At 38.2% G+C, this 21,922-nt stretch overlaps 1 protein-coding gene across 3 annotated transcripts in view; it reads left to right on the plus strand.

Moving 5' to 3' along the window:
• DEPDC1B (DEP domain containing 1B) overlaps positions 1-19,198 on the plus strand; it is a gene marked incomplete at both ends in the record, with an annotated part of 94,907 nt that extends 75,709 nt beyond the window's left edge. For 2 of the 3 annotated variants that reach the window (XM_082837502.1, XM_082837504.1), the window contains 4 exons: positions 712-878; positions 3,319-3,495; positions 13,724-13,909; positions 19,037-19,198. In XM_082837502.1, the coding sequence (XP_082693628.1) occupies positions 712-878; positions 3,319-3,495; positions 13,724-13,909; positions 19,037-19,198 (692 nt within the window). The remainder of the gene's footprint in view (positions 1-711; positions 879-3,318; positions 3,496-13,723; positions 13,910-19,036) is intronic. The other variant, XM_082837503.1, reaches the window with a different exon arrangement.
• Between the last annotated feature and the right edge of the window lie 2,724 nt (positions 19,199-21,922).

Here is a 21,922-nt window from a genome sequence, read left to right on the forward strand (position 1 = left end):
AACCAATAAATGGGTGAAAGCAGTTTCATCTCTTCAGAAGGCTTGGAGGTGTGTGTGTCCAGAGACAAATATGGTTGAAGAGAGCGCAATATTAGAATACCCTAATTTTTAGCAAAATCATATTGGGTGAGGAGGGATGACATGTAACATGATTGAATCATCACACTTAGCTAGAAAAAATAGCTTAAGTGGGAGGAAGGTGTTATTTAGAAAGAAGCAGAGCCATTAGGCACCGGAGTGACTCTAACAGCATTAATCCTATTATTTAGTCTGTGAGAGTCATGCAGGATGGTGACCATGTGAGGAAATAGTACACAAGGGGAAACTTCAGGGCAGTGATGGCACATTCATGTTCTTGCTCATGCTGTCTTGGACCTCTTGCAGAGTGTTGAGAGTTAAGTTAGGCTTAACCTGACTGCTCTTGGCTCAGAGGGAAAGAATGCTATGAAAATTTAGTTTTATCTGTCAAGGGTGTGGGAGGGGGAAATGGCTGTATTTGTTTTATATATTTGCCAACGCTGGTTGGTGGTTCGTGTTTTCTATGCAGATTTGTGACAGTGGATCTACGTCAGTTAGCCCAGTATAATTGCACATGCAAACATGCTTTATATAATTTTAGTAATACATGTTTTGTAAAAATGTGAACATAATAGAGTCAGGTAGGCTATAGGTTTTTAAAGGATTAAAACCTTTTTTTTTTTTCTAAATCAGGTTTGTTACAGAAAGAGAAAATGGCCATTGAAGCATTTCAAGTTTGCTGCCTCCTCCTGCCTCCTGAAAATAGAAGAAAGTTACAGCTGTTGATGAGGATGATGGCAAGGATCTGCTTAAATAAGGAGATGCCACCACTGTGTGATGGCTTTGGCACCCGAACACTGGTAGGTTGATTTCTAACGTCTACGAGGACTGGAGTTTCGGGGTTAAAATTCACTTGAGTAAAGTTTACTAGCTTGGCAACCAGAGGAAGGTACAAGGCAGGCCCGCTTAAAGAGCCATGGCTTGGAATCCACCCAGACTGGTATTGTGCTTTTGGTCTTAGTGACTTAAAGAACATAATGAAAAGTAAAGAGTGAGTAGGGGTAGAGTGTAGAGTGAGTGTAGAGATAGCTGCTGCATCCTGCCTGCTGTGAACACAAGAGAAGGAAGTGTGGACAGAAAGGATTACTGGCGTGTCAAGAAACAGCATTCTCTCCTCCAGGACAAAAAGGGTCGCAAAACCTTTGTTACTATAACCAGTAGGAGAAGATGCAGCATATATCATGGATTAAAGAGGGAAGAAGTAAACTATAGAGTTAGACCAGACAACTTGGAAGGAAAGAATGTGTATCTTTCAGGGTATGATCTAAGGGTCCATGAGTGAGGATATTTCTTAATATATTCTGTTTTGCTTAAAAACAGGCTAATTTTGAATTCTACTTTGTCATGTCAGCATGTGTTTTAAAATAGGGTCTAGGTTTAGGATTATTTACTAGCAAAATTTATTAATTTTCCTCAAAAAATATCTTAGAGCAAAATTGATGTTTCATTGGGATGTACATCCTTTCTGTATGTTGGTGAACCATTGTGTATGCCTGAGGGTCCACTGTTCAACTTTTAGAGGTGAGGTATAAGATCAGAGGACAAATCAGCACCCAGTAGAGTGATTCTTGACCTTTTTTGGGGGGTGGGTGGATGGGTAGGTGGGCTAATGGACCTTTCTGTAAAGCTGAAGAAAACTTTGCACCTATTCCCCAGAAGAATGCATGTATAAAATTTTCTATACAATTTCAAGGCACTCACAGATCCCTGGGGTCCCTAGTCTCCAGATAAAGTCTCTGTGTGTGTCTCTCCCTCTGTACATATATGTGAGTGAAGATAAAGTATCATCTGCAGTATGTTGATGAAATGAAGTCTTATTAAACAGAATTACATGACGTCATGCTTATAGGTTTTTAAAATTATAGTTGATGTACAATATTATATAAGTTGCAGGCGTATAATATAGTGATTTACAAGTTTTAAATGTTCCATTTATAGTTTTTATAAAATATTGGCTATATTTCTTGTGCTGTATAAGATATCCTTGTAGCTTATTTTGTACATAATAATTTGTAATTCTTTTTTTTTAATTGGAGTATAGTTGATTTACAATGTTGTGTTAGTTTCTGCTGTACAGAAAAGTGAGTCAGTTATGCCTGTACATATATCTACTCTTTTTTAGGTTCTATTTCCATATAGGTCATTACAGAGTGTTGAATAGATACAGTAGGTGCTATACAGTAGGTTCTTATTAGCTATCTATTTTATTTATAGTAGTGTGTATATGTCAATCCAAATCTCCCAATTTATCCTTCTGCCCCTTTCCCTTTTGGTAACTATAAGTTTGTTTTCTACATCTGTGACTCAATTTCTGTTTTGTAAATAGGTTCATTTGTACCATTTTTTTAGATTCCACATATTGCGCCTCCCCTCTTCACTCTCCCCGCTGGTAACCACTTGTTTGTTCACTGTATCTGTGAATCTGTTTCTTTTTTGTTATATTCACTAATTTCTTGTATTTTTTATTTTTTATTTTTTAGTTTCCATGTCATATAGTATTTGTCTTTCTGTGCCTGACTTGTTTCATGCTTATAGATTTTGAAATAAGATTGTCAACAATAAAATTAGTAGGAAAAGGAAAAAATAGTCCATCCAAAGGATTGCATTAAGAATGGATTAGTTAAAATGAATTCTATGGAAACAGCTGCTATAATATTTTTTGTATTTCATCACCTAATGCACTTCTGATGGTTTTGTTCAAAGGTGATTGTCAAATGTACATACAAAATCCTGAAGAAAATAACAATTAACTAGGAAAAACTAATTGTTGAGGCACATAGATTGTGCTAGCAATTTTTTTTTAAAACAACGAAATAAGACAATAATGAAATTAGGATATTATTAGACTAAATGGCTATAAAGTACTTTTAACTTAAAAGTGCTACATGATCCAAGTTGTGATGGTGATAATAATTTTCAGAATTTGTTTAAATATATATATTTAAAACCATCTATAAAAGGGGGTGCCTTTAAAAACTGCTCAGACAAGCATCTCTGCTAAGTCTCTGTGAGATGTGACGCACATTCTGTTCATGCTGGTTGATGAGAAGATCAGCCCACCTGAGATGACCAGGTGTGGCCAGGTGCCAGGTGAGATGTGCACCCTGTGCTGTGGGCCATTTCTCACTGACTAGGCACATTTGGTTTTTGCAAATTAGATGGCACTCAGTTCAGAGTAGTGAGAAAACCTCATCTGTGTTTATTTAAAAATTCACCCTCCCTCCCCTCTATTTTTTTTAGATGGTTCAGACGTTTTCCCATTGCATCTTGTGTTCCAAAGATGAAGTGGACTTGGATGACTTATTAGCTGCTAGGTTGGTGACGTTTCTGATGGACAATTACCAAGAGATTCTGAAAGTCCCTTTGGCCTTGCAGACCTCCATAGAGGAGCGTGTGGCCCATCTACGAAGAGTCCAGGTAAAGGAAGGGATATTACCAGTACTATAAAATTACCAGCAGAAAGTTATGTAAGTTTGCTAGGCTTCCTGGCATTTTTTGTTTTGAAGATTGAGTGAGTTAATTTGTACAAAGTGCTTACAACCGGGCGTGGCACATAGTAGGCACTGCACATGTTTGTTATTATCTTTGAAAATTTGTGGAATGCCCACTAGGTTTTGTTGTGTTGATCAATGCTGCATACTTTTGGTTGCAAATTCCTAAAATGGGTTTGTTCAGAATCTACATATACTTCCTGATGGAAGTGATTTATGTGCAATAAAGTCTTGATTCATAATAGCCCTGCCACCTAGGTACTATTTTTTGAATGAGAAAGCTGAGGCACAGACAGCATAGGTAATTTGTCCAAGGTCACAGAGCTAGGATTCAAACTGATAAAATTGTTTTCCAGAATCAGTGCTCTTAACTACTATGCCATACTGCCTCACTGTAAAGCATGGTATGGTAGAAGAACCCGGCTTCAGAGCCATAAGGACCTGGGCCAAACTCCTGGCTCCCCACTTGCCTGGTTATGTGGCTTTGGGCAAGTCCCTTAAGCCCTCTGGATTTTAGTTTCTGCAAGTGTTGAAATGGTCAATACCTACTCGATGAAGTTGTTGTAAAGAGTAGACACTACATTGTAAAACGTGTGGCACAAATGTCATATGGCAGATACTTTTTGAAAGGTATTTATTGTTTTTGTCGTTGCAGTCATTATATTAAAATGATGCAAAAGAAATGTAATGTATTACTATCACGTGGGCCCCCCAGAGGGGTTTGTATGTCAGCCTGCAGGAGCAGAAACGTTGGGTAAAGGCAGGCAGGGCTGCTTGTCGCCTTCTGAATGACTGGCCCTCTTTCCCCTTAAGCATGTTTTGAGGCTCCACATAAGGACCAGTGAGCTGCTACCTCCCAAAGTATCATTAAAGTAAATAACCATCTGTTTTCAGTGTGCAGTTTAAAATTTAAAATAAAAAATTTTCCTATTGAAGGAATTTGGAAAATAGAGAAAACACACTAAAAAATATCAGAATAACTCTAAATGTTCAGTGTTAAGAGTCTTTTCTATTTCCCCCTCTCCCTCCCTTCCTTCCTTCTTTCCCTCCTTTGTTCCTCTTTTATAACTTACTTTCTCTTAACAATACAACAAGAAGAAGTTTCCACATCATTAAATATTCTTGATTGACCCAGAATGGCCGGGAGCACAGACTAAATGGTGTTTGAATTTCTGATGTGCCCTTTATTAGCCATGTGACCTTGGCATGTTGTATAACGACTCTCTGCTTTAGCATCTGCCCCAGCATCTCTTTTTTTCATCAGTAAAATGCGATAACAATAGTTAATAGCTACCTCCTAAGGCTATTTTGGGGATTGAAAGGCTTAAGACATATAAAGTGCTTAGAATAATGTTTATCACATAGTAAGTACCTCATTTGGTACTGCTGCTGTTATTATTATCAACATTATTGTTATATATTCCACAATATCATTATGATTGGTAACATAATATTCCATGATATGAATATACCATAATTTATTTAAATGATTTTCTTTGGTTGATATTTACATTGTTTCCATTTTTTTTCCATTTTACAATCATTATAACAGTAAATATTTTTATAGTTAGATTTTTTTTTTGGTCGATCTGTGATTACTTTCTAAGAATAAATTCCTAGGAGTGGCATTTCATGGTCAAAGACCATGAATGTGTGTTAAACATTGATTGCATATTGTCAAATTTCCATTTAGAGTGATTGTTCCAAGTTGCATTCCCATTGTTGGTATAAGAAAGTGTTCATTTCTTTACACCCTTGCCTACTTTGGGTAACATACATACCTTTGCCATTTAAATGGGTGAAAAAACTAAATTACTGTTGTTTTAATCTCCCACCTCCCCTTGATATTTTATGAGCCAAACTTAAAAAAAAACCCATAAAAATGAAAAGAAATACTTTCACTGAATTTCTGTAAGGAAAAGTGATAGCAGTGACTCCGTTGCTTTGCATCCTTGCTGGGCTTGTGTATTCACATGGCACAGGCTTGTATTGCAGGAACGTAACCCTGTGAGCCTTTCACTGTCAGCTGAAGATCAGATGGCTGAGTGATGATTAACTTAACCGCAGAGTAGCATGACCTGTGAAGGGGGGCTGTGATGGCCCTGAATAAAATCAGTAACTACGCAATTGTCCAGTTACATTTTCTCTCTTAGAAGTACACGCTCATTAGAATTGCCAAACAATTGTTTGTTTTAGTGCTCAAAGCCTATAGATCTCTCTTCTCTTGCACAGGGTACTCAGCCACTCCGTCATAACACATTTAGGGTGGTACCTTTCTGAAAATGCAGTGTTACTTGGACTGTTCTGGTGAATTGTTTTGGAGCAGTTTCAGGGCTGACCCTGGGATAGATAAACAGTGAGGTCAGCATTGTTTTTGACACCAACCTTCTGTTGACCTTGTCTGTAACCCTCTTCTTCCTCTTATACCCTTTACTCATAGATATCTTGTGTTTTTCTCATGTCCTAGGCTTTGGCGGTCACACTTTACCTGGGCCTCACCTTTTTATTCTGGCCCTTTTCTACTTTTTCCAGAATTCTTGGTTCAAATACAAATTAAGTGTTGTGTGTGTCCTCCTTTCCTTATGGTTCTGGTCTGTTTCTCTTGGGTTGTCCCTAAATGACCTGGTAAACTGATGCTGAGACATGGAATGTTCTTCATGGAATAACCCTCCCTGGCAACACAATTATTTATTTATTAAAAAAATTTTTTTTTGAATTTTATTTATTTTTTTATACAGCAGGTTCTTATTAGTCATCCATTTTATACACATCAGTATACACATGTCAATCCCAATCGCCCAATTCATCACACCCCACCCCCACCCCCCGCTGCTTCACCCCCTTGGTGTCCATACATTTGTTCTCTACATCTGTGTCTCAACTTCTGCCCTGCAAACAGGTTCATCTGTACCATTTTTCTAGGTGCCACATACATGCGTTAATATACGATATTTGTTTTTCTCTTTCTGACTTACTTCACTCTGTATCACAGTCTCTAGATCCATCCACGACTCAACAAATGACCCCATTTCGTTCCTTTTTATGGCTGAGTAATATTCCATTGTATATATGTACCACAACTTCTTTATCCATTCGTCTGTCGATGGACATTTAGGTTGCCTCCATGACCTGGCTATTGTAAATAGTGCTGCAGTGTACATTGGGGTGCATGTGTCTCTTTGAATTATGGTTTTCTCAGGGTATATGCCCAGTCGTGGGATTGCTGGATCATATGGTAATTCTATTTTTAGTTTTTTAAGGAACCCCCATACTGTTCTCCATAGTGGCTGTATCAATTTACATTCCCACCAACAGTACAAGAGGGTTCCCTTTTCTCCACACCCTCTTCAGCATTTGTTGTATGTAGATTTTCTGATGATGCCCATTCTAACTGGTGTGAGGTGATACCTCATTGTAGTTTTGATTTGCATTTCTCTAATAATTAGTGATGTTGAGCAGCTTTTCATGTGCTTCTTGGCCATCTGTATGTTTTCTTTGGAGAGATGTCTATTTAGGTCTTCTGCCCATTTTTGGATTTTTTAAAATATTGAGCTGCATGAACTGTTTATATATTTTGGATATTAATCCTTTGTCCGTTGATTTGTTTGCAAATATTTTCTCCCATTCTGAGGGTTGTCATTGTGTCTTGTTTATGGTTTCCTTTGCTGTGCAAAAGCTTTGAAGTCTCATTAGGTCCCATTTGTTTATTTCTGTTTTTATTTCCATTACTCTAGGAGGTGGATCAAAAAAGATCTTGCTGTGATTTATGTCAAAGAGTGTTCTTCCTATGTTTTCCTCTAAGAGTTTTATAGTGTCCGGTCTTAAATTTAGGTCTCGAATCCATTTTGACTTTATTGTTGTGTATGGTGTTAAGGAGTGCTCTAATTTCATTCTTTTATATGTAGCTGTCCAGTTTTCCCAGCACCACTTATTGAAGAGACTGTCTTTTGTCCATTGTATATCCTTGCCTCCTTTGTCATAGATTAGGTGACCATAGGTGCGTGGGTTTATCTCTGGGCTTTCTATCTTGTTCCATTGATCTGTGTTTCTGTTTTTGTGCCAGTACCATATTGTCTTGATTACTGTAGCTTTGTAGTATAGTCTGAAGTCAGGGAGTCTGATTCCTCCAGCTCCGTTTTTTTCCCTCAAGACTGCTTTGGCTATTCGGGGTCTTTTGTGTCTCCTTACAAATTTTAAGTTTTTTTGTTCTAGTTCTGTAAAAAATGCCATTGGTAATTTGATAGGGATTGCATTGAATCTGTAGATTGCTTTGGGTAGTATAGTCATTTTCACAATATTGATTCTTCCAATCCGAGAACATGGTATATCTCTCCATCTGTTGGTATCATCTTTAATTTCTTTCATCAGTGTCTTATAGTTTTCTGCATACAGGTCTTTTGTCTCCCTAAGTAGTTTTATTCCTAGGTATTTTATTCATTTTCTTGCAGTGGGAAATGGGAGTGTTTCCTTAATTTCTCTTTCAAATTTTCATCATGAGTCTATAGGAATGCAAGAGATTTCTATGCATTAATTTTGTATCCTGCAACTTTACCCAATTCATTGATTAGCTCTAGTACTTTTCTGGTGGAATCTTTAGGATTCTCTATGTAGAGTATCATGTCATCTGCAAACAGTGATGGTTTTTCTTCTTTTTTTCCAATCTGTATTCCTTTTATTTCTTTTTCTTCTCTGATTGCCATGGCTAGGACTTCCAAAAGTATGTTGAATAATAGTGGTGAGAGTGAACATCCTTGCCTTGTTCCTGATCTTAGAGGAAATGCTTTCAGTTTTTCACCATTGAGAATGATGTTTGCTGTGGGTTTGTCGTATATTGCCTTTATTTTGTTGAGGTAGGTTCCCTCTATGCCCACTTTATGGAGAGTTTTTATCATAAATGGGTGTTGAATTTTGTCAAAAGCTTTTTCTACATCTATTGAGATGATCATATGGTTTTTTACTTCAATTTGTTAATATGGTGTATCACACTGATTGATTTGCGTATATTGAAGAACACTTGCATCCCTGGGATAAATCCCACTTGATCATGGTGTATAATCCTTTTAATGTGTTGTTGGATTCTGTTTACTAGTATTTTGTTGAGGATTTTTGCATCTATACTCATGAGTGATATTGATCTGTAATTTTCTTTTTTTGTAGTGTCTTTGTCTGGTTTTGGTATCCGGGTGATGGTGGCCTTGAGAATGAGTTTGGGAGTGTTCCTTCCTCTGCAATTTTTTGGAAGAGTTTGAGAAGGATGGGTGGTGTCTCTTCTCTAAATGTTTGATAGAATTCACCTGTGAAGCCATGTGGTCTTGGAGTTTTGTTTGTTGGAAGATTTTTAATCACAGTTTCAATTTCATTACTTGTGATTGGTCTGTTCATATTTTCTCTTTCTTCCTGGTTCAGTCTTGGAAGGTTATACGTTTCTAAGAAATTGTCCATTTCTTCCAGGTTGTCCATTTTATTGGCATAGAGTTGCTTGTCGCAGTCTCTTAGAATGCTTTGTATTTCTGCGTTGTCTGTTGTAACTTCTCCTTTTTCATTTCTAATTTTATTGATTTGAGTCTTCTCCCTGTTTTTCTTGATGAGTCTGGCTAATGGTTTATCAATTTTGTTTATCTCCTCAAAGAACCAACTTTTAATTTTATTGATCTTCACTATTGTTTTCTTTATTTCTATTTCATTTATTTCTGCTCTGATCTTTATGATTTCTTTCCTTCTGCTAACTTTGGGTTTTGTTTGTTCTTCTTTATCTAGTTCCTTTAGGTGTAAGGTTAGATTGTTTATTTGAGATTTTTCTTTTTTCTTGAGGTAGGCTTGTATAGCTATAAACTTCCCTCTTAGAACTGCTTTTGCTGCATCCCATAGGTTTTGAATTGTCGTGTTTTCATTGTCATTTGTCTGTAGGTAGTTTTTGATTTACTCTTTGATTTCTTCAGTGATCTTTTGGTTATTTAGTAACGTATTGTTTAGCCTCCATCTGTTTGTGTTTTATACGTTTTTTCCCCTGTAATTCATTTCTAATCTCATAGTGTTGTGTTCAGAAAAGATGATTGATATGACTTCAGTTTTCTTAAATTTACTGAGGCTTGGTTTGTGACCCAAGATGTGATCTATCCTGGAGAATGTACCGTGCGCATTTGAGGAGAAAGTGTAATCTGCTGTTTTTGGATGGAATGTCCTATAAATATCAATTAAATCTATCTGGTCTGTTGTATCATTTAAAGCTTCTGTTTCCTTATTTATTTTCATTTTGGATGATCTGTCCATTGGTGTAAGTGAGGTGTTAAAGTTCCCCACTATTATTGTGTTACTGTCAATTTCCTCTGTTAGAGCTGTTAGCAGTTGCCTTATGTATTGAGGTGCTCCTATGTTGGGTGCATATATATTTATAATTGTTATGTCTTCTTCTTGGATTGATCCCTTGATCATTATGTAGTGTCCGTCCTTGTCTCTTGTAACATTCTTTATTTTAAAGTCTATTTTATCTGACATGAATATTGCTACCCCAGGTTTCTTTTGATTTCCATTTTCATGGAATATCTTTTTCCATCCCTTCACTTTCAGTCTGTATGTGTCCCTAGGACTGAAGTGGGTCTCTTGTAGGCAGCATATATATGGGTCTTGTTTTTGTATCTATTCAGCAAGCCTGTGTCTTTTGGTTGGAGCACCAAATCCGTTCACATTTAAGGTAATTATCGATACATATGTTCCTCTTACTATTTTCTTAATTGTTTTGGGTTTGTTCTTGTAGGTTCTTTTCTTCTCTTGTGTTTCCGACTTAGAGAAGTTCCTTTTGGATTTGTTGTAGAGCTGGTTTGTTGGTGCTGAATTCTCTTAGCTTTTGCTTGTCTGTAAAGCTTTTGATTTCTCCATTGAATCTGAATGAGATCCTTGCAGGGTAGAGTAATCTTGGTTGTAGGTTCTTCCCTTTCATCACTTTAAGGATATCATCCCACTCCCTTCTGGCTTGTAGAGTTTCTGCTGAGAAATCAGCTGTTAATCTTATGGGAGTTCCCTTGTATGTTATTTGTCACTTTTCCCTTGCTGCTTTCAATAATTTTTCTTTGTCGTTAGGTTTTGCCAGTTTGATTACTATGTGTCTCGCTGTGTTTCTCCTTGGGTTTATACTGTATGGGACTCTCTGCACTTCCTGGACTTGGGTGGCTCTTTCCTTTCCCATGTTAGGGAAGCTTTCGACTATAATCTCTTCAAATATTTTCTCTGGTCCCTTCTCTCTCTCTTCTCCTTCTGGGACCCCTATAATGTGAACGTTGTTGCGTTTAATGTTGTCCCAGAGGTCTCTTAGGCTCTCTTCATTTATTTTCATTCTTTTTTTTTTAATTCTGTTCCGTGGCAGTGAATTCCACCATTCTGTCTTCCAGGTCACTTATCCGTTCTTCTGCCTCAGTTATTCTGCTATTGATTCCTTCTAGTGTAGCTTTCATTTCAGTTACTGTATTGTTCATCTCTGTTTGTTCTTTAATTCTTCTAGGTCTTTTTTAAACATTTCTTGCATCTTCTTGTTCTTTGCCTCCATTGTTTTTCCGAGATCCTGGATCATCTTCACTATCATTATTCTGAATTCTTTTTCTGGAAGGTTGCCTATCTCCACTTCATTTAGTTGTTTTTCTGGGGTTTTATCTTGTCCCTTCACCTGGTACATAGCCCTCTGCCTTTTCATCTTGTCTATCTCTCTGTGAACGTATTTTTTGTTTACAGGCTGCAGGATTGTAGTTCTTCTTGCTTCTGCTGTCTGTCCTCTGGTGGATGAGGCTGTCTAAGAGGCTTGTGCAAGTTTCCTGATCAGAGGGACTGGTGGTGGGTAGAGCTGACTGTTGCTCTGGTGAGCAGAGCTCAGTAACACTTTAATCTGCTTGACTGCTGATGGGTGGTGCTGGGTTTCCTCCCTGTTGGTTGTTTGGCCTGAGGCAACCCAACACTGGTGCCTTCCCGGGCTCTTTGGTGGGGCTAATGGCAGACTCTGGGAGGGCTCACGTCAAGGAGCATGTCCCAGATCTTCTGCTGCCAGTTTCCTCGTCCCCACGGTGAGCCACAGCCACCCCCGCCTCTGCAGGAGACCCTCCAACACTAGCAGGTAGGTCTGGTTCAGTCTTCCCTGGGGTTACTGCTCCTTCCCCTGGGTTGCGATGCGCACACTACTTTGTGTGCGGCCTCCGAGAGTGGAGTCTCTGTTTCTCCCAGTCCTGTCGAAGGCCTGCAATCAAATCCCACTAGGCTTCAAAGTCTGATTCTCCAGGAATTCCTCCTCCTGTTGCCGGATCCCCAGGTTGGGAAGCCTGGCGTGGGGCTCAGAACCTTCACTCCAGTGGGTGGACTTCTGTGGTATAAGTGTTCTCCAGTCTGCGAGTCACCCACCCAGCAGTTATGGGATTTGATTTTACTGTGATTGCACCCCTACTACCGTCTCATTGTGGCTTCTCCTTTGTCTTTGGATGTGGAGTATCTTTTTTGGTGAGTTCCAGTGTCTTCCTGTCGTTGATTGTCCAGCAGCTAGTTGTGATTCTGATGTCCTCAGAAGAGGGAGTGTGAGCACGTCCTTCTACTCCGCCATCTTGGTTCCGCTTCTGTATTCTTTTAACACATTTATTTTTAACTGTGGCTTCTGGGAAAAAAAAGTCTTAAACCAAAGACATGAATATAATGGTAGTAAATTTATCCAGTGCAGAAGAACAGTAGGTGCTATATTTTTGAGGAGATGAACCTCTTGGACTCTGAAAAATTTTTTTAACTTTTTAATTTATATTGGAATATAGCAATTAACAATGTTGTGACAGTTTTCAGGTACACAGCAAAGCGACTCAGCCATACATATGCATGTATCCATTCTCCCCCAAACTTCCCTCCCATCCAGGCTGCACATAACATTGAGCAGAGTTCCCTGTACTATACAGTGGGGTCCTTGTTGGTTATCCATTTTAACTATGGCTGTGTGTATACATGAATCCCAAACTCCCTAACTATCCCTTCCCCCCACACTTGCCCCTTGGTAACCATAAGTTCATTCTTTGAGTCTGTGAGTCTGTTTCTGTTTTGTAAATAAGTTCATTTGTATCATTTCTTTTTAGATTGCACATATAAGCCATATCATATGATATTTCTTTCTCTGTCTGACTTACTTCACTCAGTATGACAATCTCTAGGTCCAACCATGTTGCTGCAGATGGCATTATTTCATTCTTTTTAATGGCTGATTAATACTTCATTGTATATATGTACCATATCTTCTTTATCCATTCCTCTGTCGATGGACATTTAGGTTGTTTCCATGTCTTGCGTATTGTAAACAGTACTGCAATGAACATTGGTGTGCATGTATCCTGTCAGACCATGTTTTTCTCCGGATATATGCCCAGGAGTGGGATTGCGTGGTCATGTGGTAGCTCTATTTTTAGTTTTTTGAGGAACCTTCATGCTGTGAAGGTGGCTGTACTAATTTACATTCCCACCAAGAGTGTAGGAGGGTTCCCTTCTTTCCACACCCTCTCCAGCATTTATTGTTTGTGGATTTTTTTGATGATGGCCATTCTGACTGGTGTGAGGTGATATCTCATTGTAGTTTTGATTTGGATGAAATTAAGTACTTTTAATGGATGCTTTTATTTATAGATCTTGGTACCTTTTTCCCTCTTATTTCAACCTTCTGCCTTTTGCCCTGTAGTGTCTGCACATTTGTTTTCACTAGTTTCATGCTATGAACATGTTTGGAGATGGGTGCAGTACTTCCCTCTACACAGCAGTTGAGCTAAACTTGTACTTTTGTCAGTGCCCAAGGGAGGGAGGAACAGACTCTCCAGATGTGGGAAGAACCTACATAGTTCATCATGTGTGTTTGGAATCATTCTAGGCAATATGTTCAGTTTGTGTGTAAATTTCAGATCTTATTAGAAGAGAGCACAAGGTTTTTTGTTTATGAAAATGGCTTTGGGGTTTAAAAAGGCAAAAACTTATATGCTACACTGTGGCTTTACGTGATTTTTTTTTTGAAGTTATGGAAACACTTTTTACTTTTCATTATAGTTTTTCCCAGTCAAATTGAATGTCATATCATTCCTACTAGGAGATCTACGGTCTGAATTAATTCTTGAAATTTATTTGAAAATGCGCTTTCACTAATAATCCCTTTGCCCCAGATAAAATACCCAGGAGCTGATATGGATATCACTTTGTCTGCTCCATCATTTTGCCGTCAAATTAGCCCAGAGGAATTTGAATACCAAAGAGTATACGGCTCTCAGGAACCTCTGGCAGCATTGTTGGAGGAAGTCATCACAGATGCCAAACTCTCCAGTAAAGAAAAGAAGAAAAAATTGAAGCAGGTAAAAAGGATATTCTTCATAAGTCATTTCTTCTCCCTACCGTTCTTATGTTGTTTTGTTTCCTTTTTATTCTCTATTTTAATAGGTTTCATACGAATCTCATCTTCTGAGACAGAGCAGTTTTGAAAGTAAATATTTTATTTCATATATTAATTTACACAAATATGGTCAGTTTTCCAGGTCTTTATTCTCCAATGTAAATCTTTCACCATTATTGAGCTCTTCATTTATGAAGCTATTCTCTAATATTTGTCCTTGGTTTTGATATGTGGTATGATGTGAGTTAGTGGAGCAATTACTTTAAATTCAGAGAGGCTGTCAAATGAGAACAGTTTCTTTGGATTTTTTTGAAAGGCAAATCAGACTGAATTCACAAGTGTAAAATGTCCAGAATTTAAGAGTCTTTGGTTTTACATAGCCCCTATCAAATTGGTTTCTTGCTGCGGGCATCACTAAAAGTTTTTAGTTCTTGTTAAACAACACAGCTTAGGGTTTCAGAGAAGAGTTTTCAACTCAGCATAGGTTTAACTTGATCTTTTTTAAAACTTGAAGTGTAATTGATTTACAATGTTGTGTTAGTTGCAGGTATACATACCTTGATCTTTTTTTTTGTTTGCTTTTGTTTTTGTTTTTGTCTCATAAGTCTCTTTTATTCAACACACTCCCCAACTTTCTTTCTTTTTTTAAAATTGTTTTTAACATCTTTTTTTTTGTAACATTTTTATTGGAGTGTAATTGCTTTACAATGGTGTGTTGGTTTCTGCTGTATAACAAAGTGAATCAGGTATACATATACATATATCCCCATATCCCCTCCCTCTTGCGTCTCCCTCCCACCCTCCCTATCCCACCCCTCTAGGTGGTCACAAAGCACCGAGCTGATCTCCCTGTGCTATGCGGCTGCTTCCCACTAGCTATCGATTTTACATTTGGTAGTGTATATATGTCCATGCTACTCTCTCACTTCGTCCCAGCTTACCCTTCCCCCTCCTCGTGTCCTCAAGTCCATGCTCTACATCTGCGCCTTTATTCCTGTCGCCTCTAGGTTCTTCAGAACCATTTTTTTTTTTTTTTTTTTTTTTTTAGATTCCATGTGTATGTATTGGCATACGGTATTTGTTTTTCTCTTTCTGAGTTACCACTCTGTATGACAGAGTCTGGGTCCACCCACTTCACTACAGATAACTCAATTTCCTTTCTTTTTATGGCTGAGTGATATTCCATTGTATATATGTGCCACATCTTCCTTATCCATTCATCTGTCGATGAACACTTAGGTTGCGTCCATGTCCTGGCTATTGTAAATAGAGCTGCAGTGAACATTGTGGTACATGACTCTTTTTGAACTATGGTTTTCTCAGGGTATATGCCCAGTAGTGGGATTGCTGGGTCATATGGTAGTTTTATTTTCAGTTTTTTAAGGAACCTCCATACTGCTCTCCATAGTGGCTGTGTCAATTTACATTCCTACCGACAATGCAAGAAAGAGGGTTGCATTTTCTCCACACCCTCTCCAGCATTTATTGTTTGTAGATTTTTTGATGATAGCCATTCTGACTGGTGTGAGGTGATACTCATTGTAATTTGATTTGTGGTTCTCTAATGATCAGTGACGTTGAGCATCCTTTCATGTGTTTGTTGGCAATCTGTATATCTTAGAAGAAAGTGTATTCTGTTGTTTTTGGATGGAATGTCCTATAAATATCAATTGAGTCCATCTTGTTTAATGTATCATTTAAAGCTTGTGTTTCCTTATTTATTTTCATTTTGGATGATCTGTCCATTGGTGAAAGTGGGGTGTTAAAGTTCCCTACTATGAATGTGTTACTGTCGATTTCCCCTTATATGGCTGTTAGCATTTGCCTTATGTATTGAGGTGCTCCTATGTTGGGTGCATAAATATTTACAATTGTTATATCTTCTTCTTGGATTGATCCCTTGATCATTATGTAGTGTCCTTCTTTGTCTCTTCTAATAGTCTTTATTTTAAAATCTGTTTTGTCTGATATGAGAATTACTACTCCAGCTTTCTTCTGATTTCCAATTGCATGGAATATCTTTTTCCATCCCCTCACTTTCAGTCTGTATGTGTCCCTAGGTCTGAAGTGGATCTCTTGTAGACAGCCTATATATGGGTCTTGTTTTTGTATCCATTCAGCCAATCTGTGTCTTTTGGTTGAAGCATTTAATCCATTTACATTTAAGGTAATTATTGATATGTATATTCCTATTACCATTTTCTTAATTGTTTTGGGTTTGTTATCGTAGGTCTTTTCCTTTTCTTGTGTTTCCTGCCTAGAGAAGTTCCTTTAGCATTTGTTGTAAAGCTGGCTTGGTGGTGCTGAATTCTCTTAGCTTTGGCCAGTCTGTAAAGGTTTTAATTTCTCCGTCGAATCTGAATGAGATCCTTGCTGAGTAGAGTAATCTTGATTGTAGGTTTTTCCCTTTCATCACTTTAAATATGTCCTGCCACTCCCTTCTGGCTTGCAGAGTTTCTGCTGAAAGATCAGCTGTTAACCTTATTGGGATTCCCTTGTATGTTAATTGTTGCTTTTCCCTTGCTGCTTTTGATATTTTTTCTTTGTATTTAATTTTTGATAGTTTGATTAATATGTGTCTTGGCATGTTTCTCCTTGGATTTATCCTGTATGGTACTCTCTGCGATTCCTGGACTTGATTGTTTCCTTTCCCGTATTAGGATAGTTTTCAACTATTATTATCTCTTCAAATATTTTCTCAGTCCTTTTTTTTTTTCTCTTCTTCTTCTGGGACCCCTATAATTCAAATGTTGTTGTGTTTAATGTTGTCCCAGGGGTCTCTGAGACTGTCCTCAATTCTTTTCATTCTTTTTTCTTTTCTTTTTTTTTTTTTTTAATAGATTGGATTTAGCATAGGTAGTAGTGCTGAGCAGGGACAACAGGAGGAAAGTTTCCTAATCAGGCTGGTTGGTGGCGTCGTCTTATTTATTTATTTATTTATTTATTTATTTATTTATTTATCTATTATTTATGGCTGTGTTGGGTCTTCGTTTCTGTGCGAGGGCTTTCTCCAGTTGCGGCAAGCGGGGGCCACTCTTCATCGCGGTGCGTGGGCCTCTCACTATCGCAGCCTCCGTTGTTGCGGAGCACAGACTCCAGATGCGCAGGCTCAGTAATTGTGGCTCACGGGCCCAGATGCTCTGTGGCATGTGGGATCTTCCCAGACCAGGGCTCGAACCCACGTCCCTGCATTGGCAAGCGGATTCTCAACCACTGCGCCACCAGGGAAGCCCCTCATTCTTTTGTCTTTATTCTGCTCTGCAGTAGTTATTTCCACTATTTTATCTTCCAGGTCACTTATCTGTTCTTCTGCCTCAGTTATTCTGCTATTGATTCCTTCTAGAGAATTTTAAATTTTATTTATTGTGTTGTTCATCATTGTTTGTGTGCTCTTTAGTTCTTCTAGGTCCTTGTTAAACGTTTCTTGTATTTTCTCCATTATATTTCCAAGATTTTGGATCATCTTTACTATCATTACTATGAATTCTTTTTCAGGTAGACTGCCTATTTCCTCTTCATTTGTTTAGTCTGTTGGGTTTTTACCTTGCTCCTTCATCTGGAGCATCTGTGTGTTTCTCTGTCTTCTCATGTTGTTAACTTACTATGTTTGGGGTCTCCTTTTTGCAGGCTGCACGTTCTTAGTTCCCATTGTTTTTGGTGTCTGCTCTCATTGGGTAAGGTTGGTTCAGTGGGTTGTGTAGGCTTCCTGGTGGAGGGGACTGGTGCCTGTGTTCTGGTGGATGAGGCTGAATCTTGTTTTTCTGATGGACAGGACTGTGTCCGGTTGTTGTTTTGCGGTGTCTGTGACCTTATTATGATTTTAGGCAGCCTCTCTGCTAATGAGTGGGGTTGTGTTCCTGTCTTGCTAGTTGTTTGGAATAGGGTGTCCAGCACTGTAGCTTGCTGGTCATTGAGTGGAGTTGGGTCTTAACATTGAGATGGAGATCTCTGGGAGAGCTTTGGCCATTTGATATTATGTGGGGCTGGGAGGTCTCTGGTGGACCAATGTCCTGAACTTGGCTCTTCTACCTCAGAGGCTCAGGCCTGATACCCGACCAGAGCACCAAGACCCGGTCACCCACGCGGCTCTGAACTCTGGAACTCCACGCTCCAGAGGCCTACCTTTAGAGGTGCTGCCTCTCCCCTTCCACACAGGTCCTACCTTGATCATTTTTAAAGTATTGATTCAAGAGCAAGTGAATGGTGTTTATTTTTAAAGACTGAATCCTGCATAGCTTGATTTCTGATCACACCACCTAAGATTATACACAAAGCACAAAGGTTCTAGATTCCCATCCTGTTCTTCTCAGAGTAATTTTGGAGAAGAGTTCAGTGGTGACGATCAAAGGAAAAACATATTGCTTCTCTGTAAGCTTTTTGTAAAGTAACGTATACCAGCATGTTTTCTCTTCCATTTGGGTAGAAGCAGGTGGAGCTAAGCTGGAGAAGCAGGGAGATGGGGAAATGTTGTTGGGCCCAGATTTTCTTTGACTGTGTAGAACATAAGTCAGAATTACTTGTGAATATTTTAGAAGGGAGATGTGTTTATAGTTGGCAGGGGAGAAATTTAAAGAAGTATGACTAAAGTGAGTTTTTTGGAAGATTAGATCAAATTAAAGATGAATCCGATCTATTGAAAGTGCAATCCAATGATTTAACAAAAAGAAATGGATTTGTGTTGAAGTAAACTTGTGATCTGTTTTCTTCTTATTTTCTTTTCTGATGGAAAGCAGTAAACATTAAAACAAAACAAAAATAGGGAAGTATTGCATCAGAAACTTATTTTAAAATTACAGTGCCCAGGGCTTCCCTGGTGGCGCAGTGGTTGAAAGTCCGCCTGCTGATGCAGGGGACACGGGTTCGTGCCCCGGTCGGGGAATATCCCATGTGCTGCGGAGTGGCTGGGCCTGTGAGCCATGGCCGATGAGCCTGCATGTCCGGAGTCTGTGCTCCGCAACGGGAGAGGCCCGCGTACTGCCAAAAAAAAAACAAAAACAAAAACAAACAAACAATAATTACAGTGCCCAATTTTATTGACTTTCATTTGTTTTTTTGACACTTCTTGGATCCTTTTTTTTTTTATTTTTAGTTTCAAAAGTCCTATCCTGAAGTCTACCAAGAACGATTTCCTACACCAGAAAGTGAAGCACTTCTGTTTCCTGAAAAACCTAAAGCAAAACCACAGCTGCTGATGTGGACACTAAAAAACCCCTTCCAACCATTTCAAAGAACTAGAAGTTTTCGGATGTAATACTTGGATAGCTGTTAAAGACCTCTGTTGTTGCTGTTGCTTTTGAGTAAATAGATGGTTAGAGGACTATGGTGGTGGAAGAAAGAAGCACATAAACCACAGACTACTGAATTATAAAGGTTTCCTGACTTCAAAAAATGTTGAGCCATTATCAGTATTTTTATAAAACTCAATGCTGTTTTTAAAGTGTACAAACCAATTAAAAATAATGAGACAAATATATAGTGGTAAAGTTAACGTTTTTAATTTGTTACAAAATGTAAGGGTATTTTCATTTTTTTATTTGTTGTTTCCTATGGTGTTTATAAAATATTTGTGTGTACATCCTAGTTACTGATGTCTTTGTGATAACCAAGACTGAAAAATAGTGTATATGTTTGAATAAGAACGACACTGAGTACTGTTACTGTGATGCTATTGACCTAATAGCCAATTGTGATTTCTGCTGTATAAATTGTTTTTCACTGTTGCACAAAGATTCTTAATGTTCTTTATTACAATGGCTGTGTCTTTTATTGCAGATCTGTTGGGTGCTATGACAGATTTTATGAAAGCTAGTTCTTTTATGATGTATGTATTAGTTGGTGTTTACTTGTAAATGAAGTAGATTTTCATCTGCCTGCAGTGGTATAATTTCAGTCTTGGCTAAAGATGGAAAATTGAACTGGATAAATTCTTTTGGTCTCATTAGCCCTGTGATTCTAAGTCAAATCTTTGTTGTTTCATGAAAAACACAAATGGGTTAAGTAAAATGAGACTACTTCCTTTATAAGTATCAATATATTTTCCCCAGCTTCCTCATCCTTTTGAAAGTAAATGGAATGTAAATAAATACTGTTCTTTTTAATACTGTACATGGTGTTTCTTTTTCGGCATTTATTGAGGTCAGGGAGTTCCCTGGTGGTCCATTGGTAAAGAATCCGCCTTACAATGCAGGGGACGTGGGTTCAATCCCTGGTCAGGGAACTAAGATCCCACATGCCGCGGGGAAACGAAGCCCGCATGCCACAACTACAGAGACCACGCGCTCTGGAGCCTGTGAGCCACAACTAGAGAGAAGCCCGTGTACCACAATGAAGAGACCACACACCGCAATGAAAGATCTCACATGCCTCAACGAAGATCCTGCGTGTGGCAACTCAGACCCAACGCGGCCAAAAATAAATAAAATAAATAGATAAAATTAAAAAAAAAAGAATATATATATTTAGGTCAGTCAGAGAGCATCTTCAGATGCTAAACGTCATCACCTTAGCTAATGTTCTCACATCGATCATTTATTTCTATGATAAAATAAGTGAGTTTTGGGCTTTGGTACTAGACTTTAGGAGGTGCTTTGTCCATTTCTTTTGCTTTGCTCTGCCCTCTTGCAAATAGTGGCACACTTAAATGATGGAGCAGCTGGAATGCTTCTTTTGAGACTGATTACCCAAAAAGCTAAGAGCGGCACTCATTAATTGGCTTGCTCTGCTCTTTGGACTGAATTTTACTTGCACTTGAGACCCCCACTTTGTTCTTTCGTAGCAGAATGCCTCCTGCAGTGGACTTCCTCTTCAAAGATGGAAATAAGTATTCCTATTGGTTTGAGTACCCCTTATCATGCAAGTGTGGAAAGTAATGGGAGATTTCTAGTGTTTCAGGATTTTATTCTTAGACCTTGGAATTCTGTTTAGAGCAAATAATAAATCTACTTTCTGCTCTATTTGTTCCCTGAGGTAGAATTTACTTTCCAGAGTCTCCTCTTCTGTTGCTCATCTTTGGGAATCTATGTTACTGTTTTCTGTTTTTACCCTTAAGTTTACTTTTTTTACTGTTAAATATCACATACTTATGGAGAGATCATAAAACATAACCACCACCTACATGTGAACTTGAGGAGTAGATAAAACCAGTTTTTCAAAGTGGGTGTGCCAATTAACAGCCCATCAGCAGTGTATAAGAGTTCCTGTTACTTACCATCCTCACCAAAACTTGCTATTGGCAGTTTGAATTGTCAGTGTGGTGGATGTATAATGGCATCTCATTATGGTTTTACTTTGTGTTATTAATATGGCTGAAGACTTTTCCCACATTTTTTTGGACTTTTTTCACTTTTGTTCAAATTTTAATATCAGCTTGTTAGACCACACACACACACACACACACACACACAGAGTTGAGATTTTGATTTTGATTGTATTGAACTTATAACTCTATGTGGAGAGAATTGCCATCTTTATGATATTGAGTCTTCTAGTCCGTGAACATGCTTTATCCCTCCATTTGTTTAGAATAAATGAGAAAAAATTTAAATTTCTCTGTAAACGTTTGCAAATCTTTTGTTAGATTTGTTTCCAGATATTTGATACTTAAAAAAAAAGTTAATATCAAATTTTTCTTTTTTTTTTTTGGCTGCGCTGCGTGGCATGCGGAACTTCCCTGACCAGGGATTGAACCTGTGCCCCTTGCAGTGGAGGCACGGAGTCTTAACCACTGGACCACCAGGAAAATCCCCAAATTTTCAAATATATGAAAAGGTAAAGATAATAGTACCCAACCCTAGCTTCAACAGTTATTATTTAACTGTTTGCTCCTATGGTAAATGGGGTTATTTATTTTTTTCTATATATATATATATTTTTTAAATTTTTATTTATGTAAGTTTTGGCTGCATTGGGTCTTCATTGCGGCGCACGGGCTTCTCATTGCGGTGGCTTCTCTTGTTGCAGAGCATGGGCTCTAGGC

This window comes from Leucopleurus acutus, assembly GCF_964270905.1.
Source record: "Leucopleurus acutus genome assembly, chromosome: 3".
Classification (NCBI taxonomy): Eukaryota; Metazoa; Chordata; class Mammalia; order Artiodactyla; family Delphinidae; genus Leucopleurus; species Leucopleurus acutus.